The following is a 27,453-nucleotide window of genomic DNA, read 5'->3' as shown; positions in this document are numbered from 1 at the left end:
CAAGTAGTAGCACCTTTATTTTGAAATAGTGAATGTCCTTACCCCCAGTACTATTTTCCTCCATCAAAAGAACATCCCTCCCCTCCCATCTTCCTTCACTCCTCTTCCAAGAAAAAAAAATACCAAGACAGCACAGCCTCCTTACTTCCCTGCAATCCCCAAACCAGTCGTTTTCCCCGCGCGAACACTCCCATCTCGCGGCCCCGCTTCCGCACGCGTAATCTCTCGGTATACACTCCGGCTTGTAAACCCTCTCCTTACACCAGGTATCCTGTCCATTTTCCATCCCGTCCATCCTGCATCACAGCTCGCTTAGCACGATATCCAGCGTATCCCGCTGTTCACGGCAATACAGAACGGTAACGCAGGAAATGTGCGGGCTCACTAGTGTACTACTATATCTCGACCTCTCTACGCCTCACCGTCTACATTAAACTCTACCCGAAACATCATTCTAAAAAAGCTGCCACGTGTGCATTTGGTTCAGGGGGAATAAGAAAGTCCAGCCTTATACTAAGTGGCTCTTTGCATGGATATAGGGCTTTGGCGAGAAGACTCCAAGCGGGATAACGGCTCGGATACTGATCCGGTATCACGCCCCCGGTACGAAAGCGGAGATGGACATCTGCAAAAGATATAAGCAAGTAAGTGTGTGTGTGGCGGGAATCCCGCTTTGCTAGGGCGGGGGAAGTCCAGGCGAGAATGTGCAGGGTGAGGGTAGATGTGTAGAAGCGGGGAAACTTGGGCGAGGGGTGGTGGGTACGGGTATGTGCGTCTTTATCGGAATTTTTTTTCTATCAGGCTAGAATTGCGATTTTTGGGGGTTACGGTTGAAGACGGGTGGGATTCTTCTTTGATCTTCTTGTTTTTCTGCTCTCCCTGGGGAACCGGGAACGGGAATGGGAGCTTCTCTTGGGTTAGTGCGGGTTGGGGGCGACGCGTAAGATGCTGCTTTTGTTGTTGGCAGGGGAGACGGAAGCAAGGATGTGTGGGGGTTATCGTTGTGAGGGCATTTTTCAGGTATACAAGTCCGATTGTTAAGACCTGGCGATCGCTACTTGAATTTATCAACCCTGCGCCTGTAGTAGCTTTTAGTGCAGGTTCCGATTCATGCGGCTGTCGGGCCGGACATTTTCGGTGTGGGTATGGGATTTTTTCTCCGAGAAAATTACGTATATTATTTTATATTATAGACAACGATGGTAGATTTCAATCCAATTGGAGCTTCTTGTCGCTTACAGCTCGCGACGAGGTGTTCCGTTAACCTTGGAAATCTTGAAGCCTCCGGGAGACTGGGTTTGGAACATGCCAACTGGATCGTACTTCTTTGCCGCCGCACGGATCTTGGCAACGTTATCAGCGCCGAAGCCAGCAAGTGGGTTCTGTTCATGGATGTTAGTTGAATGTTTTTTGTCATTATATTGGAAAAGGGGATTTTATGTACCTGGTAAGAATCGGCATAGTTGAGGTACTGCCAGTCAACCGCGCCTCCCTGGCTAGCGGCAAACGTCTGGAATTCTTCGGTATATTTCCTCAGTAGCGCACGAGCAGCAACCTCGGTTTCAGCACCCTTGACAGCAATGTCGAACAAGAGCATGATGGAGTTTGCACCAATGTGCTCAACACCGAGAACGTTACCACCTCGCTCTTCGCTGTGCTTAGCAAAGACAGTAGGAATGGCCTGGAACATGCACTGCGTGATGAAGTCCGGGTCAGAAGTAGTTGCCTTCCACTCGTTGACAAACTTCTCGTGGCCATCGACAATGTGCTTGAAGATCTTGGGGTCGTTCTTGAAGTTCATAGTGAACCAGATATCACTTAAAGCAGTCAGTATAGACCCTTTTGTTGGTCAGTTTCTCAACATACCGGTACCCAGTAGCTTGCTCAAGCTCGTCAGTGAGGCTCTTTTGGGTAGTCAGCCTCATGGTGGAAGACTGGGATGGGATAGCCAAAAACTTGTCGAATGCTGCAGGGGCCACATTGCCGGCCGTGTCCTCATATGCAGCAAGAATAACAACATCTTGAACAGTTGGGAGGTAGCTCCAGAAGACGATGCTGGAGCCCTTAGGGTAGTTCTCAACATTGTCAACCCAGGCGGTGTAGGCGTCAATGTGCGCCTGGGTATAGTTCTTCGAATACGACATGGTACCACCCCAGAGGTTACCCTGCTTGAAGGTCTCCATGTCGAAGCGGGTGACGATACCAAAGTTGGAAGATCCGCCCTTGAGAGCAAGGAATAGATCGGAGTGACTTGTGGCATTTGCATTTACAACCTCGCTATGTCGGGTTAACTCAAATACGAAGTGTAGGGGGTGAGTGTACTGACCCGCTGGAAAGAACAACTTCGTAGTTTTTGACTTGGTCACAGCCCCAACCGCGCTCAGCAGTGAAGAAGGTGTTACCTCCTCCAGTCAGAAATCCAGCAACACCGACGGTGCTGGCACGACCACCAGCAACAGTGACTCCATAGGGCTCAAGAGCTCCATAGACGCCTCCCCACCTGATGCCAGGCTGGATCTTTGCAAGGCTGTTGGCTTCGTCATAGGTGGTTTGGTTCATTAGACCAAGGTCAATCGTTACTCCATTGTTGATATTGTTAGAGCCGGCCCAGGTGGTGTGACCACCGCTTCGAGTAGCAAAGGTACATCCTGGGTCAGCACCTAGGACCTTGATGGCGGTAGCCACCTCTGCGGTAGAGACAGGCTGGACGATGCACTTTGGCTGCAGCTGAGCACTGACAGACCAGTAGGAATTCGTCCGGTCCTTGTACTGCTGATCATCTTGCATGTAGATGTGAGTCAGGTTAGCATTTTTCAGGGCTACACACTGTTGAATAGCGTTAGTGGTACTGTGACTTTGACCCATTGTGATGGCAACGTAGTTAAAAGGTGATTGAACTCACGCAAGTCGAAGGATCGGTGCCCATGGTTACTGAAACACCTTTCCTTAGCCCCAAGGGCCGTGCAGCAGCAGCTCCAACCTCCTCATACAGGCCCATGAGGGCAACCAAAGTTGGAGTAACGGTCTTCATGGTGTAACAACAAAGGGGACTTGGCGCGTTGAAAGACGAGGATGTCGAACCGTAACGCTGGGTTAGGACGACGCAGGTGTATTAATGACCACTGGAAGATGAACACACTACACCGCGGAAGACGGCAAGCGACGGTCAGCCATTACAGGAACTGTACATCCAGCATCCTTAGACAGAAATTACTCATGTTAGACTACTACGGAGGGTCTAGTGGCCGACAATTTTTTTCCTCCAGCGGGTGGTGGGAGGCGGCTCCCCTGAACGAACTAGAGCCGCAAGTTGGTCTGGAGAATATTGGCCTATGATCAAAAAGTCAGTGATTGTCGGTGACGAGGGTGGAGGGTCAAGCTAGCTCCTATCGAGACCCGCTCTGCCTCCACAAACCGGCCCGAATGACGGTCCGTTTGGATGGGAATGACTAGCTCCGGCTTGACCCGCCAAGGTTCGTAGACTGTAGGCTCGTGTCGATATGTCTGTCTTTACTGCGCGTGTCGGCCGGACGAACGCATGTCACCCTAAGCCCCTAGTCTCCGACTGTCAACCTTATGTATAGGCGAGGGAAGGGAACTAAGACCAGGGCCCGAGAGGCTACACATGAAAACGTCCCGCGATCCTTGGGTTGCAATGAATTTATGGAGATCGCGCGCATTGAATGCCGTCATTGCTTGTTCCACTGCCTGGCCTCTCCTACTCCATCACTGATGGTGACCATGTCAGGGCTCGGAGTGAGATTCTGTCTCACAGCAGTTTTTGACCCGTTTTGCGGGTCCTCAGTCTCCATAGTAGGGATGACGAGATTAGACTGGTGGTCAAAGCAGTCCCAATGCCATGCATATTTGCAGTTCGCGTATTTTCGTAACAGCCCTCGTCAATACGAGTGGTCGGTGTCAAGGCATTCGGTGCGATTGCAACGGATTATGCAACGTCCCACTATCCTATTCCGCGCCTGCCTCGGGGATCCGTGCAAATTTCCCTTGCGAGCTTCCGAGTAGTCACTCCAATGGGATGAGCATAGCTATTTCCCTATAGAGATTGAGTTGAGAGGACCACTGGTTCACGCTCATCCCCCACAGCCCCCATATCATAAACGAGTGGCTCTTCACCTCTAGGGCTCACAATTTTGTGTTCATCAAACTATCCATTTCTCAGTCTTTGCTACATCATGGCAAACACAAATGGAGTCATGACGATACTCCCTCCTCCCGAGGGATACGTGGTCGACTTTGCCAACCCTCAAAGGAGGTTGCTTGGAGAAGCATATGCACTGTTCATCGTTGAGAACATTTTGGCATTCATTTTCCTCGCCCAACGACTTTTTACAAAGATTCGTCTGATGAAGCAATTCCAGATTGATGATGGTACCTATTCAGATACACTTTGACCTCGAGAAGATGCTAATCATGAGCAGCGTTTGTTATTCTCGCGTGGATTCTTTCCATCGCAACACAAGCCTTGTTAATTCGAGGCTTCGTTACGGGAGTTATCGGTGTACATGCTTGGGAAATCTCAATCAGTGAGTACGGCTATTACTCAAGAGTACGTGAGGACTGCCTAGTTCTGTCAGCATGCATATGAACTTTGCTGACATTGCCAAACCATAGTTGATTCTTGCCGCCCCCCTGACATACGCCCCTTGCTGTGCCCTGACCAAAATCACATTGTGCATTTTCTATAGTCGTTTATCGCCAGTGCGAGGCTACCAAATTGCCGTCTGGTCAACTGTATTCATATGCGCTGGCGCATATACGGCCATCTTCTTCAGTCTGTTGTTTGCATGTAAACCGATAGCGGCTAGCTGGGATCCGCTGTTGCTTCCGACAGCAGTCTGCACCAACCGAGGAGGAATCTATATCGCAACCGCTGTCATCGGTGTCGTCACTGACGTGATACTAATCGCCATCCCAATCCCAACCATTTGGCGCCTACAAATGCCTACAAAGCAGAAGATTGGACTGACCATTGTCTTCGCTATTGGGTCAATGTGAGTATAGTATCAGAGCAATGAATGTAGGAGAACGAGCTGACATGACAAAGAACTATGGTCACTTCAATCATCCGCTTGGTTGTCCTGCTACCAGCATTGACTGAGCCTGATCAAACATGGATCATTGCTGTGGGCTGTGTGTGGATGTAAGTACACTATCGCTATCAGACGAAACTGCCATGTCCATTTCATTGTCTGACACCATCTCAAGCATCGTCGAGTCGAACCTCCTCATCATCTGCTGTTCCCTACCCACCCTGCGAAGATTCTTCAGGCACGTTGCACCGCGTATGATTGGCGAGAGCTCTCGTGGATCTTCAGGAAAAGGTTCGTCTGGCCAAAACCGCATGTTACACTCGTGGAAGAGCTCCAAGAGCGGTCCAAAGCGCCAGTACGATACCCTTATGAACACCATTGATGGCGGCGACAAAGGCGATGACGAGATTCCCCTTTCCGGGGTCAAGGCCAACGAGTCTGCGCAAACACGAGAATCAAAGATACAAGTCGGGTCACGCCAATGCAAGGACAGTGACAGCGAAGAAGCGATACTGTACGAGCGGACTGTCGAAGTCACTTACGAAGGCCTCCCAGTCCCCAATCCACCCGATCCTCGCGACAACAAGGCTTGGACGGGCGGTCGCGGCCGAGTATCAGAGGTTTGAGTTTGGGATTTTGCAAGGATTTCATGTCATGATTTGTACAACACCAGTTAACTAGTCAGTTATGCGCGTTATGACGCTTTCACGATCGCAAAAATTTATACCACAGCTACGATGCTGTTTTCAATGCTCCCACGTAAAGACTGGTCTTTTCTCATCGTTGGACGAATGGCGTGACCTCGAGCATTGCACCCAAAGAGGCCACAGCAATGCTGACATGGGCAATTCCATAGGGCTCGTAGCGACACGCCGGTGATTGACCGAAATGCAAGATATGATCTGCTTCGTAGCGCGATGGCACAATTGTAGCCCCGGCTCACTCGGAAGGACCAGGGGTTCAGGCATGTCACTCGTTCTTGCGCACTGATACTCGTCCAAGTTTCTCACCACGTTCGCAAAAAAAAGATCATCGTATTCAGGGCTGAAAGTTGTGCTAAGCGACGGTTATCGCCTCGGCTTTCTTCTCTCCCGTCGAAGAAAGATCGTCGTCCGGTACTTCTGCAATAGGGCAAAAAACAGTCCAACTTGTAGACTCGTACGAACTTTGTGCTATCTGCCAAGGATTTTGGCAGGTAATCGGCGTTGGGTTCTTGCTGACATGAGCTGCTGTGCAGCCCCGATGAAGTGGTAGAATTTATGGGTTTGGATAAGATCGGATTTTCCCCCGCTTCTTTGAATCTTAAATGCGACAGACATGATGACACAATGATCGCATAATCTGATCGCGCTGATGGCATGCCCATTGTCCTGGAAAGCATAGGGGTTAGACACGTAGCGTTCGGTGAAGTCGATATCATTTGTCAAAATTATTTGAAAACTTCACGCGATGCGCTTGAGTCATTTCCATTCTTCCGTAAAAATGCTTTACTTTGTTTGGTTTTACGTGCAGCATATGAAGCGGAATTGACAGCAGCGCTCGTGGAATGTCGATCAATGGTCGATCAATGGCCGATCAACTATCACTTTTCTGGTGTAGTTCAGGCTCGCTACGTGGACTGATGTGATCTCTGGCAGGTGGCCGATACTGTCCTTTAGGTAAAGATCAGAAGTCCGGTTGGATCGTCATTCGTGGGGGGATTTGCCCGCTTCATTATCAGGGCGGTTGGATACGAACTAATGCAGGTGCCGGTGGGAAAATCATAACGGACGTGGAATCCTCCCTTGTCTTGTTGTTTGAGAAATATTTTCAAAAAGTGCCTAGTAAATTAAATTAGTAAAATGAATAAATAGACTGAACAAGAAATTGAGAGATTTGATAAGTAGTGGAGAAGTCGTTGGCCGTATGTACGTACGAATTGCACGTAACATCGCTACTACATGCCGCCTGGCTTGGACGCCTTAGACAGGAGGTATTAAACTCGCCCAACCCCACCCACCACCCGTGAACTCGATCTACGTCGGAGAATGGAGTCAAATGGCATTACTGCAAGATAATTTTTTTGCGGAAGAATTTCGTTGAAGCTAGAGCCTCAGTACAGCCTCAATTTCATCAGCTTGAGGCCCGTGCTTGCACGAACACTCTAGGGGTAAAAACCACATGGCGGGGTAGTAGCACGGTAAGGCCCGCGCCCGCGCCGCTCCCTCAAGTCTATCTCCATCTTCAAACTATGTCCCAACCTACTCTAACAAAAGCCGTTGTGCACAAACCCCCTCTGAGAAAAGATGTAGACAGACCATCCGTCATCCTCTACGGCGCCATTCTATCTGACCCAGCCAAAGACTGGCAAGGATACCTCACAGCTTCACTATCCGACCTTCCTGTCGCTATCATAAACCCGCGTTGCGATGCCTGGGACAGCAGCTGGATCGAGGATATCTCTTTTCCACCCTTCAAGGAGCAGGTTGAGTGGGAGATGGACCATGCGCACAAAGCGGACGTTATTGTCTTCTACTTTGCAAGCGATCCCAAAGTGATGCAGCCGATTACATTGCTGGAACTGGGACTCTATGCCGGCACTGGGAAGGCAGTAGTTTACTGTCCAGAAGGCTTCTGGAAGAGAGGAAATGTGCAGATAGTGTGCCAAAGGTATGAGATTGAAATGTGCAAGACATTGGAGGAGCTGGGGAGAAATGTAAGGGCAAGGCTGATAGCTAAACTCGAGAGTTAGGCAACAAACTCTTCGAAGACGCCGTGTACTACCTTGCCGAAATTTTCTGTTGTGGCAGCGCGAAAGAAACTTGCTTTTCCATAACTCTCGCAAGGCTGAATCCGTGGTAACGTGCGATGTTTGGTTGTTCAGCTGCCAAGAAAAGCCACAGCAATGCCCCTGTGTAACTAGTAGTCATTTGCGATCCCGTTCGGCAGTAGTCACGCCATTCTCGCCCGGAGCTAACTGTGTTCTTCTCCACTCGTTGTGAGCTGAGTCTCGACTCCTAGGCTAGGCTGAAGGCTGCACTTTATGATAAGGTAGCGAGTGGTCAATGCCTTATGGTCTCGTAGACACTCCGCACAAGGCTCTTGATGCCTCCTCCAAGCACCCGTCATTGTTGTCCGTGAAGCTAAATCCTTGTCTCAGTAGCCCTTTGTCATTTCCCATTACATACTCCGCTACATCGTAGTACTACTGGCACACTTGGCTGTCCAGCAAAGATGGCTGGCGGTCTTCGACTTCTCAGTCTAGACGGAGGAGGCGTACGTGGTTTGGCTTCACTTTACATGCTGAGGAAATTATTGACCTTTGTTGGGAGTCCAAAACCATGTGACTACTTCGACATGATCTGCGGCACGAGTACAGGAGGCTTAATTGCCATCATGCTAGGACGGCTTGAAATGACAGCTGATCAGTGTATTGAAGCATACATTCGCCTAATGGACGTTGTTTTTGATCCAAAATACAAGAAAACACTGCCTTTCAAAATGCGCAACGGCAAAGTCCAGCCGCGATACAAGACCGAAGAGTTGGAGCAGGCCATCAAGCAGGTTATTACCAATGCTGGAGGAACCTCAGATGACCGTTTTCGAGGTGCAAAGAGGTCAGCCTGCAAGACGTAGGAATAAACTGATCGCCCATGCCTACGTAACTCGCTAACTTGATAACAGCGTCGTGATTGCTCTCACAGCAGAAAGCGCAGTACCAATACGCTTCACTGACTACAAAAAGGACGGCGAACATTCCAACTTCTATGACGAGGTCCGAATATGGGAAGTCGCCCGGGCAACTTCTGCAGCAACATCCTTCTTCGCGCCGATGAAGATCAATCACTCTGGCGAACCGCGTTGCTTCGTCGACGCAGGTCTCGGCCACAATAACCCCATCGAAGAAATATATCTCGAGGCAAAAGAACAACTCGGCAAGACTGAAATTCCATTCGACAACCAAATTCGCATACTCGTTTCCATCGGCACAGGAAAACCAGTACACCGAGAGTTTGGCAAGAACCTCACCGACGTAGCAAAAAGCATTGTGCAAATCGCCTCCGAAACCCAAAAAACAGCAAACAAATTCTATGAAATGCATCAGGAACTTGCAGATCGAGACGGCTACTTCCGCCTCAATCCACCAGATCTCTCTGAAGTCCTCCTCGACGAAGCAAGCAAGAAGAACATCATCGCCTCGCGCACCGAAGCCTACGGCAACGATCCCGAAACGAAAAAAATGGTCAGACGCTGGGTGGCCGCCGCAGGGAACGAAGAGAGTGGGTTGACCCTAGCTGTTGTTGACGACTTCTCTTGAAAAAAAAAAGAACAATCTCAACATCCGCAATACTCCCCGCGAGTTAAATAGCTCAAATTTGCTAACATGAAATGCCACGATAGATATACCCCCAGCACCTGCAGTGCCAGCACAACGTCTGAAGTCCCAAGAGACAAAACGGTTCTACTCGCTGTACAAAGGACCAAAGTATATGAATCCCGAGGCGCAATCGTACTGGCAGCATCTCACGCTAGATTCGTACTACGTGTACGAACTCATATACCAAGATTGCAGACCCATCGATGGGAAAGTGACGCGTGCGTATTCCTCTCCCCACCCCTCCCCAAAATTAATCCCAAGTCTTTTCTTCCTTCTTCTTCTTCCTCCTACAATTCAAGCTGATTTACCCATCAAAGTGCAATCCTTCCTCAGCCAATTCGGCCCCAACCCCTCCCCCTCCCCCAGCCACATCACAGAAACCTGGTCGCGCCTCCTCCGCGACAAGCGCAACGTGCGCGAATCCACGCACCGCAAGCCCTTCGTTATGGCCGTACTCTACATGCTGCACATCGAGACGATCCTCGAGCTATCGCGGAAAGAAGTCGATATGGATCAGCGCGAGAAGCTGAAGCGGTTCGACAAGTGGGTCCCGTGTCAGTGCCGGCAGCTGTGTTGTTGCCAGTGGAATTTCGTGAATGAGGTTGGGCTGGCGAAGGGTGGGGATGAGAAGGTCAAGTGCGATTTTCCGGGCTTGATTAGGAAGAGGGAGCATTGGACGGTGGCGTTTAAGACGGATAAGACGAAGAGGTTGAAGGCGACGAGGGATATGTGGTTGGCGAAGGTGTGACGGGTTGGGTGGAGTAGGAGATGCTTTTGTAGACTTTTTTTCACCATGATTTCTGTCTATCTTGTATGAATTCTTGTATGCTGCGAAAAGGTAAGCAAAGAAAATCGAAATGCTATTTATCAGTTCGTTCAAGATTGAAATGCTAGCGAAATTTTCTAATAGAAAACCAATTTAGGTCAGTCACTGCGTAGCAAGATGAATGGTATAAAGAGATACTTTTTTTATTTCAGTGTTTGAGTTGCGCTACTATGCCATGAAAAGTTTTACTAGTTATATAATTATCTCTTTGCCGAACCTCCTTCATCGCTAAAGCTCTATCTATTAGAGTAAGGAGCTCTAGCAGCTGTTAGATGTAGGAGCATGCTTAGATGCCTCTAGAGCTATAGCACAGAGTGGCTAGTTTGTAGAACCAGGATCGGCTAATAGATAGGTCAGTAACAACGCAAATTTAGCTGAGATAATTTGTTTAATACCATTGTAATTCAATTTTTACTATGATTTTTGTTTTGATAGTCGAAGGTATGTAAAAGACTTGTACAAAGGAAAACGCTATATATGCGCAAAAGTCAAGATCACTCATGCAACCATTCAGTCGTCTACTGTTGTGTTCAAAATAACAATCAGGCCACCCTCTTAAACCCCGCCGTCAAAGCACCGGCAATGGCAACCGTTGCCAAAGGCGTCCATTCCTTTAGATGCTTTGTTACAAACCCATCATCACTAATCGACGACACTGCGATCACGGTCAGAAGGATGAATTCTACGAGGACGAAGGTGCACAAATATCGCAGCCGAGAGCTCTTCTTGATGGAAAAGGTAGTGAAGGTGACGACCAGCAGTGCTGATAGACTCGAGAAGCCGTATACAATCCAGTACAAGACGGGATTGGTGTTTGCCTCGTCGTCAAAGACTGAGATCGCCAAGCCTGTTCCTACGCCGAGTGTATTGGAGATGGGTATGCCCCATGTTGTTGATATGTGTCGATTAGCGGCTTGAATAATTGGGAGCTGGGCGAACACGGCAAGGAAAGTGAGTGCTGCCGGGTTGATGTGGAGGAATTGGATGCGGGATTTTATACGGAAACTGTCAAAGTCTTTCGGGGCTGTATTGTGGAATGCTCTGCACCAGGCCGATAGTACTTTCTGGAGGTAGGGCATGAGGATCTTCTCGTCACCAGAGAGCTCCGTAAGTCTGTCGTCTAGCTGCTCGAAGACCGCATACACACCCTCCTCCTTGCCGACCTTGGAGAACTGGATGCCCGCCTGCCATTTGGGCGCTTCTATATTGCCCAGCTTCTTCGCTGCCGCAATTATGGGAGCATCCGCATCGTCGGTCGGCTTGCCATCAGTTTTGTCGATGGTGTTGATTGGCTTTGTGGAGTCTGTGTGGTTCAGGAAGTAGAGGTCGATGCCATCTCCGTCATAATGGGTGCAGATCGGGGTAACACTCTCCAGAGCCTTCCTGGTCTCTTGCCATGAGCGTCCAGCCATAGACCCGCTGTCATCAATAAGGAAGATGGTGTCAAACGGCTTCAGGAAAGCATAAGGATCGGTCTCGGAAGATCCAAGACTTTCGCGATGTGGCTTTTGTGAACCAAGCTGTAGGGTCTCTTCCACCTCCAACTCAACCTTGAAGTTGCAGGAGGGAGCTCTCAGCACTGGTGATGCGCGGGGAGTGACCGGCTTGTAGCTCATGCTGTCATCACCGCCCTTTTCGGATAGGATACGGTGCGTATGCTGCCCTGGTGTATCTGAAAATAAGGAGGATTATCAGCCCGTGTTGAGTCCAAAGACCAAAAGTGCCTCACTTACGCATGGAGGCGAGCTGATGACTCTGACTTGAGAATCTTGCGGGCGGATTTCGTCTGGGCAAGTAGGCCCTGGGGAGAGATTTGCTGCTGTCACACATGTTAGACAGTGTATTTGGAGTCTTTGACTCCGAACTTGACGTGGGATGAAGTCTATTTCGTACACAGTGTCAGCTCAAAAGAAAGACGTCGAGGCAGTGCAGCCAACGCGTACACGTAGCTTGGCGGTGGCCATACCCCTCAGCTGAACTTTTACTCTATTAACCCTCTTCGACATCATATCGACTACTACTCTCATATCGACCCAATATCTGCATCCACAAAAGCGTCGTATCGTCAAATCTTGTATCGCTCGTCCTGATAAGACGATATGTTGAAGGACATGTAGGACCTCTGCTGCGACAGCCTAGCTCGCAATGAAGACTGACACAGCTCCAGATCGGGTGTCCATGAAACCCAATGTTCTGCATCCCATCATCGACCGCCCATGTTGAGTAATATGTAGGACCTCTACTGCGATAGCCTGGCTCGTAATAAAGACTGACACAGCTCCAGATCGGATGTCCATGAAACCCAATCTCCTGTATCCCATCATCGACCGCCCATGTTGAAGAGCATGATCTTAGGATGTGCCATAGAGGGTTTTGTGATTGGTGCAGCGACAGTGGCCAGTTTGGTCATGAATAAATACCAAGGTGCGGTAATAGTGCAACAATCAATAGCTGAGCAGCAGTCGCTAAGGACAGTGCTCAACTCTGGTTCATTGTCGCTCCTCGGGCTCTTGTCGTGGTCTGGCGAGGTTGGACAACCAGTCAGTATACTCCAAGAGATGATCAGAACCGAGGTAACATTTGGACAGCAACGACACTGTCACCTGGCAATCATTCCGGACCCCGGTCCAGTTCATCTTGTAGTCGCTTGCTTAGTCTACAGCACCGCGGTCAACGTTTTCTACCACATCCACAAAAAGGACAGATATCAGCTCGGAATAGTCGCATGCGGAGCACTCGGCGCGCTGGCTATAGGTTGGGCATCGAAGCTAGATACAAGGAATGTGATCACAGGTCTGGGTACATGGGCGGTCATGGCGTCGCTGCTGCTGAGCGCTGCCTTTCATAAGTTGCTGCGAGAGTATGGCGCGGAGGCGAGGATCAGTTTGTGAAAGAGCGAAAGGAACTTCTCCCGTTCAATCGAGGGGCAAGGCGGGCCATATCTTGGTGACCTCGGTAGTGGCCTTGGTGACTTCTGTATGGCTGTGTGTTCGTTGTAGTTTTGGAGGTGTTCTAATGAAGCAAATTGCATTGATTGAAACGTTGCCAGAGTCTTGGCTGTGAGCTAAACTAGTAGTACGTAGGGCAGTACCTTCCTTAGTAGTCACATCAGCAAATCCAGTACCTCGGTCATGCATCCAAACCTAATCTTCAAGAAATACAATTGAGCCCCCAATACATACACTACAAAGAATCTGAAAGTCTAGACAAAAAGGTATCTCGCTATATAGCATATCTCATTACACAGTGATCGATCTTACCGCTCATGCACAGTCATCATCGGCCTCGGTGCCGCCCCATTCACACTTCTTCCACCATAAACACTTCCATTCACAGACGGAGCCACATTAGGACTCGCGCCAAGCGGTGTCTCATTCCTCCACGCTTGTATCCTCGGATCAGTGGGCTGACCATTAGTGGGCTGGTAATTCGAGGGCTGGTAATTCGTGGGTTGATACTGGGCTTGGGGTATTCTGGCCGGATCAATGATACGTCCATTGCCATGTCTCCTGTTGCGCCACCATTCCTTTATCCTCTTGCACCAACAACACCATCCGACTCCCAGCGCTAGTAGAAGTACCACAGCGCCAACCACAGAGATTATAACAATCGACCTCGTACTCAGTGCGGATCCGCTTGAACTTGAGTCGGTGGGCGCAGGGGTGTTGCGAGTCGACGTTCCAGTTGGCGACAAACCTGGGATTGATGGGAAGCCTGCAAGGGGATCTGCACTCTCGGTTTCCTGGGCGGGTTTGCCAGATGCAGTCTGCTTTGCGCCATTCGTTACTGTCGCAAGGATAAGAACGTCTTCCGATGTTGTCCCGCACGTCAACGAGAAAAAAGTGGTCGAGTCACTGAGAGTAGAACTACGCGCGTAGGTAACGCAATAGGGCGCTGCTTCCGAACTGGTTGATGTCTTTAGCGATCGAAAGAGGATGTATTAGAAAGTAAAACTAACCATTGGAGTATCGATCCATAGATCCGTGAACAGGTATCGTCGGGAAGGTTGTTGCCCATGCAGTCTGTTTGACCAAATGGACGACAAACGCTCCAATCGTCTATGCATTCTACATTATTGCAACATGCGAATGCGTATTGAGCTCTGACGGTTGTGACGCAGTTGTATCCTGCTCCGCAGGTTATAGGCGACGCTGTCTCGGATGTGAGTTGCTAGCTGCCAGACACAGGTATAATAGGGAACTGTAAATACCAGAGTCACCACGAATAAAACCACATGTGCCGATCGCTCTTTTGAAAATATCTTCGTGTGCAAGTGGAGCGGGGGTGATTGCGCTCGCTGGTGCTAGTGTAGGCGACGTGGGTGTCTGCACTGGTACCTGTGGAATATCTCTTGCAAGAGCCAGTCCTGCTAGGAGTAAAAACAAGACACCAAACTTCGAGCACATTGCGACTGGTGATGAGCGAAGCGATACCCAGTTTCCATGCATCGTATATGATTGTGAGGCGAGGGGCCGCAGCGGATACAGGTGTTGTGTCTGCCTTTCGGCTACCCCTGTACTCGAGCTGAACGGGCGCCTCAGCCTCGCTGTATGCAGGCACATGGTTGTCCCGCATTGGACCAGTCCACCGCCACCAATAAAGCTATCTGTATTCGTGACACTGTTGCATGAAGGCGCAGAGGACGAACTGTATTCGGCCTGAGGGCTACCGGCGAACCAGGCCCAGACAGCCGTCGGGTACGAAACCGCACGCCTTACTTTTTCCCAGTATTGTCAACCGTCTTTGTCACAGCCACGATATCCACTGGTTTCAGGGGAGGCTTAGAAACCTTGGGGCAGAAGTACCGAGGGTTTGTATGTGGCTCTGTAAAGCTTGCCAAGCACTCCTGGTAGGCTTATCAGCTCATTTCTGTCAAGACTGGTCCTTGCGCACGGCCTAGATACCTGCGCTGTCCCGCTCACAGAGTGGGAACTGACTAGTTGCAAAAACCTACACCGTCATTTTTTTGGAGGACTTGCGCGGGTAACACTCGAGGTTTCGAGGGCGCTCCGCGGATAACCGCAACTTGTCGTGACTACTCGACGTCAGGGCGCTAGTACAAGAAGCGACCGTGACAATGTTCGCATAAGCAAAAGGGCCGAAGTTATACGAGGAGATAGGTGGGGTACATATCTGACTGACGAGGGGCTTCATGAGAGCTTGGGACGGCTCGTACGAACTGATAATGTGCTGCAGCGCCCTGTCGAGTTGGTGCCAAGCTCTTTGGCGTACCGTGGCCCTCGGTATTTAGTACCAGTAGAATTTACTGTGTACTAATATACCATTGAATTGTGTATCAAGAGTGAGTAAGAATCTCTGATTTGTATAAGAGTGGAATTAACCAACCAATGGATATATAACAGTCTAGTGCTCGTACTCGTCGAAACCCTCTTACTACTTTACAGAAAGTCGCACCAGAGGCTATAGAGTGTACGGCTCTTGTTTCCAAGATACTCTTCTCTCGTCTCTCATGCGATCAAATCTGATGACGCTTTGTAATAATACTTGCGCTCCCAAAGCGCAGTCTTCCTCTTTGCAAAATTCCCGGGGGTTATGACTCACGCCTTCCCTGCATGGTACGAAAATCATGCTCGTGGGACAACGCTTACTCGCATACACGCTATCGTGTCCAGCACCAGATGTCATTTCCATTGAGAGATGAGGCCCGACAATGCTATTCGCGGATTGGCGCACAGAGGCGATGCAATCGGCATGGAATTTTGTTGCTGGGCTGTCAAAGTCCTCTACAATGTCCACGGTGAGCGGTAGCCCAGATGTACAGCCGTAGTTGGAACCTTCCACATCTTCGCCTGCGGCAATCTTTGGAAAGTCGCGAAGGATCATCTCCTTCATCTTCTCGACCGTTTCGTCCTTTGGAGCACGGATATCCAAGCTAAAAGTGACTTCTCCAGGGACTGTGTTCGTAGAGCCGGGCTTCAGGTTCAGTATGCCTGTTGATGCTAATGCGTTGTTCGCAGTGGCCAGACGGTGAGAGTGCAATATCATTTTGCTCGTCGTCAACAAAGCGTCTGCCCGTGACTTGAGATCGGTAGTCCCAGTGTGCGTATCTCGCCCCTTGACTTTGATCGTGAACCACTTGTACGCCTGAACCGAGGCGACTATACCAATCTTCTTGTTTGCCATCTCCAGCAGTGGACCCTGCTCGATGTGTAGCTCAAAGTGCGCTGCCATAGGCGTGGCTTCATAACTAGCTGGTACATCTCCTAGGTAGCCGATACGTTCGAGTTCAGACTTCATGGTTGACGTTCCTGGATGGACTTCACGAAGATTATGCGCAGTCTCTAGCGGTATAGATCCTGCCCATACTCCACTTGAAACCATAGACATTGGAAATCGAGCGCCTTCTTCATTCGTCCAGTTCACCACGCCAACGGGATACTCCGTCTCAGTCCAGTTTTCGGCAAGCACTCTCAACATCTCGATGCCGGCAGTGACACCGAGAATACCATCATACCGTCCACCAGTGGGTTGAGTATCGAGATGGCTTCCCACAAACGTTGGTGGCTTATCATTCCTCAGGCCTGGTCGGACTGCGAATGTGTTGCCCATATTATCGATGGTGACTTCACAACCCAACTCTTTTGTCGTCTGGACAAACCAGTCACGTGCAGACTTGTCAGCATCGGAGAGTGCGAGCCGACTCATTCCAGTTTCTGTTGGCTTACTGCAATTGTTAGTTTGCTATGAGCCGCAGATGTTCCTGAATACTCACTCTCCCCATCGCTCGCCTATACCCCATTGACAGCTGTGGTGAATGTCATCCATCAATCTTGCTTGGTTGACCTTGAGTTCTTTCATCATATCATCATTCATCTCTTTCGTTCTGATCTGCCATCTTGGCGAATTGGTAAAGTTCCTCGCATGCTCGTGCCCCACTCTTGCTCTTACACTCGGTCGTGTGCTCAGAGCGGGGTAGCGTCTGCACGCGTTACGAAGAGCAACAGGGGTTCTGTTAGCCAGGGAAGCCATTGTACAATAAAGAAGCAGGAGGATTGGGAGTAAAGGAAGACATCATGACGCGGCTCATGGAAGTCGGCGTGTAAAGGAACGGGACGGCATGATAGGCGCCCTAGATGTGGGGAAAGGGCGGGTCGGAGAGCCGATAACATTAGTCCGGTATCATGCCGCTTTCTAGGATACATGTTGCCCGTCGGCCAATACCGAGCATCTGGTAGGGATAATAGTCATGCGTTGAAACAACTCAACAGCCATTGGCGCACATACTTGATATTTGGACGGCAGCAATACGTGGTGGAGCGAATGGTAACTCTCATTTGAACGATTGGTCCTGTACATGGCCAATCTGGCAGAGCCGAGGTTCATCAAAAGAGTAATCTAGAGCCAAACTGAGCGAATTCAGTGAGGCATTAGTTATAGAGTGCTCGTGAGCGGGAACTAGAATGGATACTTGGAGTTATGAACTGAGAATGATGTGATATTGGGTATCTACAGAAAAAAAAGAGCACGATTCCCAAACGCCGTTTTATGCATTAAAAATTCAAGTTGCGTCCAATGATGCAGCCAAACTGGAAGGAACTTAGACAGCCCTAGCTTTTCCTTTGCCTTCGATTACGGGCTTCGCATCCTCTTCAGAGACGTCATCGTCTTCGCTGTCGCTCATAAACTCATCATCCTCGTCGTCCCAACCAAACATGGTTCGTTGCTGAACAGGCTTTGATGCCGAAGCGGCTGGCTGAGTCTCTGCTTCATCTTCTTCTTCTGAGCTCTCTCTCTGTGCCATGAGCATCTTCTCGATAGCCTCGCGGGTCTTGTTTTCGGCCTCTTCTTTGTTCTCCACCCACTGTCCATCTAAACGTGCTGTGCCCCTGCTGTGTTGCAGTTCCTCCTGCTTACGCTCGGTGCTGGCGACAATGTCTTCCAACTTCTTTCGACGCTCCTCTTTTTCTCTCTGCTCCATCTCGGGCTTGATAGCTAGATATTCGGCAAGTGCCTTGGCTTCGGTGACTGTCCGCAGACGCCGTCCGTCCAGATTGCGAGAGGATCCATTCACGTCACCCTGCTTCTTCTTGCGCGACGACATGCGGCCACCTTGAGCACGCAAGATGGATCCGAAACCACCCTTTCCACCACATAGAGGTACAGTCAGGCGTAATGACAGAAATGTGTCGGCTGGCGAAGAGAGCAGTGATGAGACGGGGGCTTCGTCATGGCAGACTGAGCGGCGCGAGTTTGTGGTGAGGATGTAAGATGAGTTCTGGATCCATGGTGCGCGTTTGTAGAGCGTTTCGTAGATGGAGCTGAGAGGAGCATTCTTTTCGGTAGCAAAGGCGATGTTTTGACCGCGAATGCTATTGACGATGACCGTGACAGGCGACTCGGTGGCGACTTCCATGATGAAAGTTTATCGTGCGTGTGGAATTGTGAGTCGGAGTGGGGTATATCCGCGTTTTTTATTCGTCGCAGTAGCCAGGTGCAAGTCGGACGTTCGTATTGCTGTGTGGCGGTGTTTGCGTGTGTGGGAGTGTATGTAGTGTGAAGGTTGGATGGGTATTGAAGCAGGCGGCGGTACTAAAGACCTAGACGCGCGACTTGGCATAGGTGGTCATAGCGCCTCGCTTAGATTAGTCGCGCACCCTTCCGTCGAAATGCCTACGTCCGGCGAACTTCTACTCATCGACCTCACCAACCAGTCCAAGCATCCCCGAGTCTTTTCGCAAACCGTCAAGATGCTCATCCCCAAGGCCGACCGCAAGGCGATCCACGAGTTAGTCCACCTCTGCAACCGTCCTGGGAACTCGCGCAGTCGAGCTCTGAGTTTCGCATGAAATATTCCGACTTGATTCCTGAGCTTCCCTTGGTCATTCTATATATTCAATTGAATCAGACGGCTAACAATTATTTGACAGGTACCTCTTCCGAGGTTAGTATTCCCGCGCATTCGAGCCATGGCTATGGCACAATTATACATTTTGGCGGCTTTGCTGCACACTACAAGGATAGGCTGACACACGGTCACCACAGAGGGCGTACTGGTCGCAAAGAAGGACTTCAACCTCCCCAAGCACGGAGAGATTGACACCAAGAACCTTTTCGTCATCGTGCGTATTATTTCTCCACGTTTAAATGTGATTGATTTGCTAACTCTAGACAGAAAGCTTGTCAGTAACATGTGCTACACCGCAACCCCACGTCGGTTCCTAACAGTCAGCAGGCCAGTCTTTGACCTCCCGCGGCTACCTCAAGACCCGCTTCTCATGGCAATACTACTACTACACCCTCACCCCTGAGGGTCTCGACTACCTCCGTGAATGGCTCCACCTCCCCGCCGAGATCGTTCCCCAGACCCACATCAAGCAGCAACGCTCTGCTCCTCCCCGAGGCATGCTCGGCGGTGACGACCGTGAGCGCCGTGGCGGAGGCCGTGGTGGCCGTGGCGGTGACCGTGGCGAGTACCGCCGCCGTGACCAGGGCGAGAAGGGTGAGGGCGGTGCTCCCGGTGAGTTCAAGCCCGAGTTCCGCGGTGGATTCGGACGTGGCCGTGGTGCTGCTCCTGCTTCTTAAAGCAGTTGAGAGGGCTTTTCGGAGTAGGGCTAGATATCGTTTCATCTTCATGTCGGGCTTTACTGCATAACAAAATGGGTTCGGATACGGCGAAATGACCGGATGATACTACGAATGGATCGCTTGTCTGAGTTGCGATGTCGCAGTCTTAGATGACCGTGTTCTCAATGATACCCCATACGCTTCGGTGATTCTTCAATTGTTTTTGTCATTACAAGTTGTTCCATGATCATTTTGGGGAAGAGTCGTTGCAACCGGACTCTTCAATGTCCGCCTTTTGCTGGCTTCAGCAACCCATCCCCACTCTTCATCCACATACTCCCTACCTGCTCAGCACTCAAGCCACCCATCTCCTTCTCAACCAATTCCTTTAAGAAGCTTAATCTTTCCTCGATCCCTGAATCTCCACCTTGTACATCTCCCTCCTTGTCTTCTATCTGCCTCCTCCCCACCACCGCCACATTCCTCGTACTGGGAATCCTCAAATACTCCTTCTCAACCTCAAAGCCCGTCTCCTCCGCCAAATGACATACCCACGAGCATAAACTCGCATACGCTGACGGCTGCTTATTCTTCTTCCTTGCTTTCTCAGTCGCCGGGTCAGCAACAAGGTGTTTAGCATGCACCGGCGCGCGGAATCGCGTACCGCCTAGATCATGGCTGCAGCATGGTATAGCGATGAAGGGAGAAGAATTCATGTATGCGAGGAGAGGAGTCCAGGGCGTAAGTTCGTCAGCGTGGTTGCTGATTATGAAAGTTTGTGGGGGGAAGATGCCGCTGTGGTGGGGTGTCGTTGTCGTAGACTTAAGGGTGATGGGTGAAAGAGAAGGAGAGGGTTGGATGATAGCTGGTACGAGTAACATCTCCTTGAGCTTTTCAGCGTGCGATGGAGGAAATGTATCCCAGGATTTTCTGCGGCGCGCATCGAATCCCCAGCCGGACCAGCCTTGGGTGGTTAGGATGGAGACGAGGAGGCCGTTGCCGCATCCGATGTCTACGAAGCCGGGGAAGTTTGATTGTGCTGTCTTCTTTCTTTGGGATTTGGATTCGTCGTCGTCGGGCGCTTGGGGGTTGGTTTCACCGCCGTACATGTCTACCCAGAGTTCCTCGAGAAAGGCGGCGATGCCTAGGTCTTCAAAGACGTGTTTCTCGGGTGGTGTTTGCTCGATCCATGCGGTGATGAGATCTTTTGCGTATTTGCCCTTGAGATATGCATACGTATCTTGGAATCTTTTTTGCGCGATGATCTGATCATGATGTACGCGTTTCTTGTAGCCTGCCTGTCGTCCGCGCGCATGCTTATGTATTATCTCTGCAAGTTTGAGTGCGGTGCGCTCCAGTCGGTTGTCCAGTGGCACCTGAGAGAAGAGGTTGTAGTGAACGGACAGCAAGCCTGGTACCTCCAGGCCAGAGGGCACGTTAGATTCCTCAGGGAAATACGTGTACAAGATTGCCAAAGCGCGGACTTTGGGGTGATAGTAGGGAATTGCTTCAGCACCACTGTCGCTGTCGTCTACATGCGGGATGTAGATGACCATATATCTTTCTGCCTTGACAGTCTCCTCTCTTTCTTCATCCGCAGCAGCAATAGTGACGTCCTCCTCCGAAACAAGCAAATGACAGGTCTGCATAAGTGCATCGTCCAGCTTGGGATTCCGAGGCACCAGTTTTCGCACAACTGTGTAGTCAAGCGTGTATCCTGGTAGTCCGCCTTGAATCAGCCGTGGCCTGCATTCTGGGCGCAGGTGTTTGATGATGCTAGCGAGCTCCTCGGGCGTCTCGGCCTGCGGGTTAAATGTTGCGTCTGTGAAGCTGGTGTACGAGAGCTCTGCACGTGAAAGATGAGAAGCGGTGAGATTGGGGTTTTCAAGCAGATTATGACAGACGGAAAGAAAGTGGTCGGGTGTGAAGTTGGCGGGTGCGCATTGTATGGGAGTCCAGAGATCGGGAGGAAGTCCAGAGGGGATCTTGGGCCATGAGGTGGTGTTGTAAGGTGCGAACTTTTCCCCTGGGATCTCTGGTGGAGATGCACATGGTACTGCTGCGGTTGATTGTGTTGCTGTCGGCGTTTCTTTTTCGTGATTTTCTTGTGTGGTGCCCTCGTGATCTGAGACTTTGGACTTTTCTTGTGCCATGATTCCTTGTGCTACTATCTCTTTCTGATTTGGAGTGACCTTTTTCTTTCCGACTATGACTCATATAATCTGTGAAATACTTCTCAAGATAAGGCCGTCGGAATAGGTATTTGGAGATGAAAAGTTTGTTGCTACAAACATGGTAGCGGATCAAGCCATTGTCGCGCAAGATTGTTGCTGTAAAGATAGTGTTTGTGAGTAAGCGTCGAAGCGATCAAATTGGACATTAGCCCCTCCACTGTTTGCCTGGCATGGATGCAGTCAAACCATGTCCAACATAACACAACTTCAAAGTCAGCGTTGTGAGATGTTTCTAACAAACATATTTCGGCAACCTTTGTTCTAGTCGTTGTCTCGAGTGGGGCTCCTAAAAAGGGTTTTAACGATGCCGCATGCCCCATGCATTTTGTCCTTTTGACTTGCATTTCGGTATGGAAAACGCGCAGAAAGCTTGACAGAACCGAACGTAATCTATCACGTCTCTTTATACATATCCATGCATAGCATACTGTCTAATTCTAACACATATTCATCAAATGGACGCGGATAACAAAAAGCGTCCTATCAAAGTCCCATCACACGTTGCTTTTTTTTTTAAACTTTTCACCTGCCATAGTAATGCGCCATCTCGAGCCCTGCCCTCTTGAACCCACACTTGACATAGAACCCTTCGTTCGCCTCTGAGCAATCCAGAATAGTCTTGTAGCACCCAACCTTCTCCGCGACGAAATCCAGCGCTTGGATGATTCTCAGTCCGAGCTTCTTGCCCTGCTGGTCCTTTGCGACCGCAATGTCCTCAATGTGTCCGACGAGACCGAGTTGGTGGATGAATTTGCGCTCGACGATAAGGGCGCCGGTACCGACAATAGCGTTGGACGAGTCGGTGATGCAAAGGAGGAAGTATTCGTCGTTGCGGGCGGACATCCAGTCATAACGCTTGTTCCATTGCTGGAATGTATGTTAGTAACATTTAGTAGAACAGAGAATCTCATTTCTTTTCTGCGATTTATAGAATATATATGTTACTTGCCTCTTCAGTTATGTCACCAACAGTAGTAAGTACACGTAGTACATCCAGAAACCCGTTTGCGTAGTCCTTTCGCTCGAGAGGTCGGCAGTTGTAGCCCTCTGGTAGTGCCTTGAGCACTTCAGGGGATATGAGATCGGTGCTAAAGAGCGGGCCTTCTCCTGCTGCAGACATTGTGGTGGTTATATATGTCGGTGTGAATTGGCGGTGATTTCGAGGATTGTTTATACGCGTTGTCTCAGGGATGACAAAGATTTATGTAGAACAAGTCGCAATTGAAGTGCCAACAAGAGTCTGCAAGCCCAGATGAGTACAGTCTTTTCCGCAGCGAAGATAGGAGAGCAGGGCGAGGAAATAACGGGCGTGGTTGTCTTATCGATACGATTGGCGGTGAGGCTTGGCATTGCCCTGAACAAGACGAATGACGACGGATCATTTCTATCCTGGGGCACAACATTAAAACCAGCCACAAAAGAAATTCTATATTTAGAGCAATTCAACCCCGATACGAGTCTTTGCCTTCATCGTCCGAAACATGATCCGTATTCAAGATATCGCGTTAAATCATCACTGCATTCTCGGATCCCCCGACTTCACTTTCTAATCACATAACTCGCGGGGCATCTACGCCCGCAACGACGCCCTCATCATCGTCTCGCAATCTAAGTCATCATGTTCCAGTACTACGCCCACAATCCTCGCCAGCGCCTCCATAAGCCGCATGTTCTGTCTCTGTAGCAGCACAACTCGTTCCTCCAGTCTTTCCGTCCTACGCACTGAATCCTCCTCCTCGAAGCCCTCATCGTCATGCGCATGCATGATAGCGTCGTGAAACGCATCCGTGGTACATGTGGGCACGTCAGCAAAACTGTCGCCGTATTTTCCTCTGAAAGTTCCGCTGTAATAGCTGTCGGGTGCTAGTTTCCGTTTTTCATGTTGTGAATCTCGCCGTGTACGGGCTCGCGCTTCTTCTTGATAAGTCATGTGCGGCTTAGAGAAGGAGCGCGTTGCTGCTTCAGCTGATCCGTACACAATATGCTGTACAGCAGAGTTCTCAGGCGGACAAAGCGTATCTTCCTCGAAGCCGTTGGATGAGACATGGCGTGTGTGCTGTTGAGCCTGGACTGGTAACGCTGGAACTGGGTCGACCGCCATATCGCATTCGTTTTCCGTCGCCGGTATCACTATCCGCAGGTGTCTCACACCCCCAGACGTTTTTGTCTCGCGCACCCAAGCGGGGTTAGTGGGTGTCCGATTGATTGCTCTCTGAGGTGAAGAACCTGCATGTGCTGACGCCTGTTTTTTCCGCTCCTTCGCTCTAAAGAATTTGATACTCCTTTTTCGTTGGCGGAGTTTGGGGTGCTTAGACTCCGTAGGAGATGGTCCGGTATGTTTAAGGTAATAGCTGAGATCATTCAAGCCAAGATTGGCATTCGCGGTGAGTGCTTCGTGGCTGAGAATCGGTGGCGCCAGTCGGCCTACGGGGGATTGGTCGTTCTGGCCTGATTTCCCTACATTAAAGTACCTCGGACCCCATGCTTTATGTTCATCGTTCCAAATATGGATGTTCCTAGATAGTGCATCTGGTCCTTGGTCTAGACTGCCGTTTTCACCAACCACCGGCAAAGAAGAAGAAGCGATATGGAATGGGTAGCCTGAAGGTGTGACGCTCTTTGGACCTCGATAGAGCAGTGCTGGTAATGCCTCGCGCATATCTGACTCTTCAGCAGCATAGCTTGCGTATTGTTTCTTGACAGGTGCAGATTTCGATCGCTTCGGTAATTCAGGAACAAGCATCTCTCGCGAATCAGACGAGTACGCATGGAATGTTTCGGAGGTTGAAAACGGTTCGCCCACCTGGCTATCCAAATACTCCTTCGTCACTCCAAAAACAGCCACATTCCCAACCCGTTGGGTCTCTTTCTGTGGCAATTCACCAAGGACTTCACGGCTAGCCGTCCGCCTGTTTTTGGTGCTCAGAGGCTCCAGTGACGCATGTCGTGAAACACTCCTCGAATTCGGCGGGGTAATCTTGAACGATACTCTGCGACCGGAGTACTTCCTATCAGGAGAATGGCTGATTTGCGGCTTCGTACTCCAACCACCGACCTCATATCGTGTATACCCAGACGGCAAGGCTACACGTGGCTCGTACTTGAGAGCTCTAGCCACGGGAGCAGAACTCGAGCGTTGAATGGGCTTTACTGACAATAGATGACCCTCCCTTGGTGAAGGACACGATAGATCTTCCGAATCATGCTCCACCGGAGTCGCAGGAAGAATAGAAATCTTGTAGTCTCCCTGAAACGACTCTGCTGGAGAACTGTACCCGCATGGACTCGCAAATATAGTACTCTCATTAACCGACACGGCGCAACCAAACATCCTATGGCAGGAGTATTTTTCACGTGAACGCCCTAGCGATTCATATGCATCTACTGTTCTGGGCGTTTGCGTTTCGTAACTCCTTGGAGTATGGTTGAGAAAAGTCCCCTTCCCCCTCTTCTGGGTCCTAACCTCATTTTTGAGAACTATTGGCGGCGAGAGATCGAAAGAAGCCGGTTGCGTATCTGCAGAGGTCGGTGGGGTGTTTTCGTCGTACATTGAGGATGTTGATGTGCTTTCGAACGAGCCTGGCGTCGTGCTTGTGCGGTTACGGATGTCGTAGAATGTCCCGGCGTATTGAAGAGCACTCCACCCTGTGTGACCGAACATGGGGAAAGAATTCAGGATTCTCTCTGTAGATACGGAAGACATTGGCAGAGGCAGTTGTTTTGGCCGGAAAACTCCGAAGTGAACGGCGACGACTACTCGACTCCTTCTCGTGCCGGTACCAGAGCAGACGGAGGGAATGCTTGCTCGGTAAGTGAGACTGGTGGGAATCCAGCAACCCAACAGACGCAGTGTTTTTGTGTCTCAGAATCTCACTGGACGATTGATATCTGCGGCGTGCGATTGTTTCACAGAATCTCACTCTCTTGCAACCAACACCTCCTTTGGACCTGTGCTTCCTGCAAGTAACCCGGGGTCTCTAAACCAAATGCGAAAAAAACTATGCAATGCACTCTTTTCGTATACGCGTGTAAACACACCACTTCTCAATTTCGTAGTCGTACAAAAAAGACAAGGAACTCAATCGTCGCATAGAAGTGTATCAAAGGCAAAACGGACAAGCAAACAGAGTTTGAACAACGCAGCAATCGCATAGACACAGATATAGCTTTTTTCCGCGTCTGAAACTGAAACAGTGGAAATGAGGAAATGAAGCCAAAAAACAAAAAAAAAGTCGACACAGAACACGAAGCCGAAAAAAAGAAAAAAAGAAAATCAACTACCGCTTCCTACCCAAATTCAAACTCTCCATCACCATCGTAATGAATCCCATACAAACTTTAATATCTCACCGCAACTACTTCACCTCTCGCCCGATCGAAAAATAAATCCCCCATCTCCGATCCCTCAGAACAACCAACACATCATCACGCCAGCCTCCCCATCCGATGCACTGATCCCCCCATCGCGCACAGAGTCCCACGAATCCACGGTACACGCATTCTTCCATCCACGAAATCAGGCAGCGCAACGGAAAATCATACACCGTATCCGTACTTACTCGTACCCACACTATCCTTGGTTAGCCATACAGCGTACATGTTTTTTTTGCTTGTTCCGGTAGCAAGGACAAGGAATAAACGTTAGCCTCGGTATATCTGACGCTTGCCAGACGCGCAAAAAGGGCCGCTTAATGCCGAGGTGGGAAAAGGAAAAGGAGGAGAAAAGAATATCATGATGGAAAGAAAAGCGAGGGAAGAGAGGCGTATTTGAAGTTATCGCGTTGGCGAAGACGCAGTAGATAGGTAGATAGTTAACAGCACGCACTATATTTATTGCGGGTGGTGAAGATGGGGCGGCGGGTGACGCGAGCGGATTGACCAACCCATGAACCAAAGTTAAAATACCCAGTAAATACAAAGTTGACCGAACAAAAAAATCGTCCATGTCCAATTTCAACAACAAAAACTCTACACCCCAGCCTCTCGGTTATCATAAACAATAGTATCTTACCCAAAGAGAGAAGAAGAAGAAAAAAACTAAACTAGGATTATAGTATGTAGCATCCCCTCCCCCCCCCACACACACACACATACACGCATACTGACACGGGCTTACCCGGGCGGGAAGAATCCCAACTACCATATACATACGCGTACCCCATTTTCCTCTGCTCTGCACTGCTCCACTCCCCAGGAAAAAAAGAAGAAAAAGAAAAAGCAAGCAAACAAGACAAAAGGCGTAAGAAGAAGAAAAAAACACACGCACACCCCCCACGCACCAGCCCTCCAGACCTCACGACTCTCCGCGATCAGCGCGCGGATACCATTGTAGCCGTGCCAGAAACGAGCAGCTTGCGTGGTGGCTTCTGGGAGGGACAGGTTTTTTGGGATCCCTACCCCTACCTCCCCCCCAAAAAAAAAAAAAAAAAAAAAGAAAACGGGAGAGGAAGAAGGGAGGGA

At 49.9% G+C, this 27,453-nt stretch overlaps 13 protein-coding genes across 13 annotated transcripts; 5 read left to right on the top strand and 8 right to left on the bottom strand.

Moving 5' to 3' along the window:
• Positions 1-1,235: 1,235 nt before the first annotated feature.
• On the bottom strand, positions 1,236-3,031 carry COCMIDRAFT_4341 (uncharacterized protein; the record flags this gene model as incomplete). The annotated part of the gene is made up of 5 exons (XM_007688682.1): positions 1,236-1,382; positions 1,445-1,817; positions 1,867-2,277; positions 2,327-2,826; positions 2,903-3,031. 5 exons carry the CDS (start codon positions 3,029-3,031, stop codon positions 1,236-1,238), a joined length of 1,560 nt encoding a protein of 519 aa, XP_007686872.1.
• Positions 3,032-4,193: 1,162 nt separating this feature from the next.
• On the top strand, positions 4,194-5,677 carry COCMIDRAFT_35794 (uncharacterized protein; the record flags this gene model as incomplete). The annotated part of the gene is made up of 5 exons (XM_007688703.1): positions 4,194-4,389; positions 4,440-4,567; positions 4,633-5,012; positions 5,066-5,161; positions 5,227-5,677. The coding sequence occupies 5 exons, from the start codon at positions 4,194-4,196 to the stop codon at positions 5,675-5,677; spliced, it is 1,251 nt and encodes a 416-aa protein (XP_007686893.1).
• Positions 5,678-7,281: 1,604 nt separating this feature from the next.
• On the top strand, positions 7,282-7,782 carry COCMIDRAFT_4339 (uncharacterized protein; the record flags this gene model as incomplete). Its single annotated transcript, XM_007688681.1, has 1 exon — positions 7,282-7,782. The coding sequence occupies one exon, from the start codon at positions 7,282-7,284 to the stop codon at positions 7,780-7,782; it is 501 nt and encodes a 166-aa protein (XP_007686871.1).
• A 482-nt stretch (positions 7,783-8,264) lies between these two features.
• Positions 8,265-10,156, top strand: COCMIDRAFT_35792 (uncharacterized protein; the record flags this gene model as incomplete). The annotated part of the gene is made up of 4 exons (XM_007688702.1): positions 8,265-8,662; positions 8,715-9,310; positions 9,432-9,626; positions 9,726-10,156. 4 exons carry the CDS (start codon positions 8,265-8,267, stop codon positions 10,154-10,156), a joined length of 1,620 nt encoding a protein of 539 aa, XP_007686892.1.
• Positions 10,157-10,776: 620 nt separating this feature from the next.
• COCMIDRAFT_92480 (uncharacterized protein) lies at positions 10,777-11,883 on the bottom strand (the record flags this gene model as incomplete). Its single annotated transcript, XM_007688716.1, has 1 exon — positions 10,777-11,883. A coding segment is annotated over one exon (1,107 nt), but the record flags the coding sequence as incomplete, so codon positions are not given.
• A 1,607-nt stretch (positions 11,884-13,490) lies between these two features.
• Positions 13,491-14,640, bottom strand: COCMIDRAFT_35791 (uncharacterized protein; the record flags this gene model as incomplete). The annotated part of the gene is made up of 3 exons (XM_007688701.1): positions 13,491-14,139; positions 14,193-14,385; positions 14,445-14,640. 3 exons carry the CDS (start codon positions 14,638-14,640, stop codon positions 13,491-13,493), a joined length of 1,038 nt encoding a protein of 345 aa, XP_007686891.1.
• Positions 14,641-14,861: 221 nt separating this feature from the next.
• On the top strand, positions 14,862-15,134 carry COCMIDRAFT_92512 (uncharacterized protein; the record flags this gene model as incomplete). Its single annotated transcript, XM_007688715.1, has 1 exon — positions 14,862-15,134. The coding sequence occupies one exon, from the start codon at positions 14,862-14,864 to the stop codon at positions 15,132-15,134; it is 273 nt and encodes a 90-aa protein (XP_007686905.1).
• A 521-nt stretch (positions 15,135-15,655) lies between these two features.
• Positions 15,656-17,224, bottom strand: COCMIDRAFT_25393 (uncharacterized protein; the record flags this gene model as incomplete). The annotated part of the gene is made up of 2 exons (XM_007688692.1): positions 15,656-16,919; positions 16,968-17,224. 2 exons carry the CDS (start codon positions 17,222-17,224, stop codon positions 15,656-15,658), a joined length of 1,521 nt encoding a protein of 506 aa, XP_007686882.1.
• A 568-nt stretch (positions 17,225-17,792) lies between these two features.
• On the bottom strand, positions 17,793-18,608 carry COCMIDRAFT_92439 (uncharacterized protein; the record flags this gene model as incomplete). The annotated part of the gene is made up of 1 exon (XM_007688714.1): positions 17,793-18,608. One exon carries the CDS (start codon positions 18,606-18,608, stop codon positions 17,793-17,795), a length of 816 nt encoding a protein of 271 aa, XP_007686904.1.
• Positions 18,609-18,759: 151 nt separating this feature from the next.
• On the top strand, positions 18,760-19,777 carry COCMIDRAFT_4335 (uncharacterized protein; the record flags this gene model as incomplete). Its single annotated transcript, XM_007688680.1, has 5 exons — positions 18,760-18,980; positions 19,123-19,136; positions 19,238-19,314; positions 19,368-19,374; positions 19,428-19,777. The coding sequence occupies 5 exons, from the start codon at positions 18,760-18,762 to the stop codon at positions 19,775-19,777; spliced, it is 669 nt and encodes a 222-aa protein (XP_007686870.1).
• Positions 19,778-20,040: 263 nt separating this feature from the next.
• Positions 20,041-21,912, bottom strand: COCMIDRAFT_25390 (uncharacterized protein; the record flags this gene model as incomplete). Its single annotated transcript, XM_007688691.1, has 1 exon — positions 20,041-21,912. One exon carries the CDS (start codon positions 21,910-21,912, stop codon positions 20,041-20,043), a length of 1,872 nt encoding a protein of 623 aa, XP_007686881.1.
• Positions 21,913-22,515: 603 nt separating this feature from the next.
• On the bottom strand, positions 22,516-23,113 carry COCMIDRAFT_25389 (uncharacterized protein; the record flags this gene model as incomplete). Its single annotated transcript, XM_007688690.1, has 2 exons — positions 22,516-22,860; positions 22,964-23,113. The coding sequence occupies 2 exons, from the start codon at positions 23,111-23,113 to the stop codon at positions 22,516-22,518; spliced, it is 495 nt and encodes a 164-aa protein (XP_007686880.1).
• A 450-nt stretch (positions 23,114-23,563) lies between these two features.
• COCMIDRAFT_25388 (uncharacterized protein) lies at positions 23,564-25,654 on the bottom strand (the record flags this gene model as incomplete). The annotated part of the gene is made up of 1 exon (XM_007688689.1): positions 23,564-25,654. One exon carries the CDS (start codon positions 25,652-25,654, stop codon positions 23,564-23,566), a length of 2,091 nt encoding a protein of 696 aa, XP_007686879.1.
• Positions 25,655-27,453: the final 1,799 nt, after the last annotated feature.

The sequence above is a fragment of the Bipolaris oryzae genome (assembly GCF_000523455.1).
Source record: "Bipolaris oryzae ATCC 44560 unplaced genomic scaffold scaffold_46, whole genome shotgun sequence".
In the NCBI taxonomy this organism is placed as follows: domain Eukaryota; kingdom Fungi; phylum Ascomycota; class Dothideomycetes; order Pleosporales; family Pleosporaceae; genus Bipolaris; species Bipolaris oryzae.
Note: the sequence above shows the minus strand (reverse complement) of the source record. Positions and strands in the feature narration are given on the sequence as shown.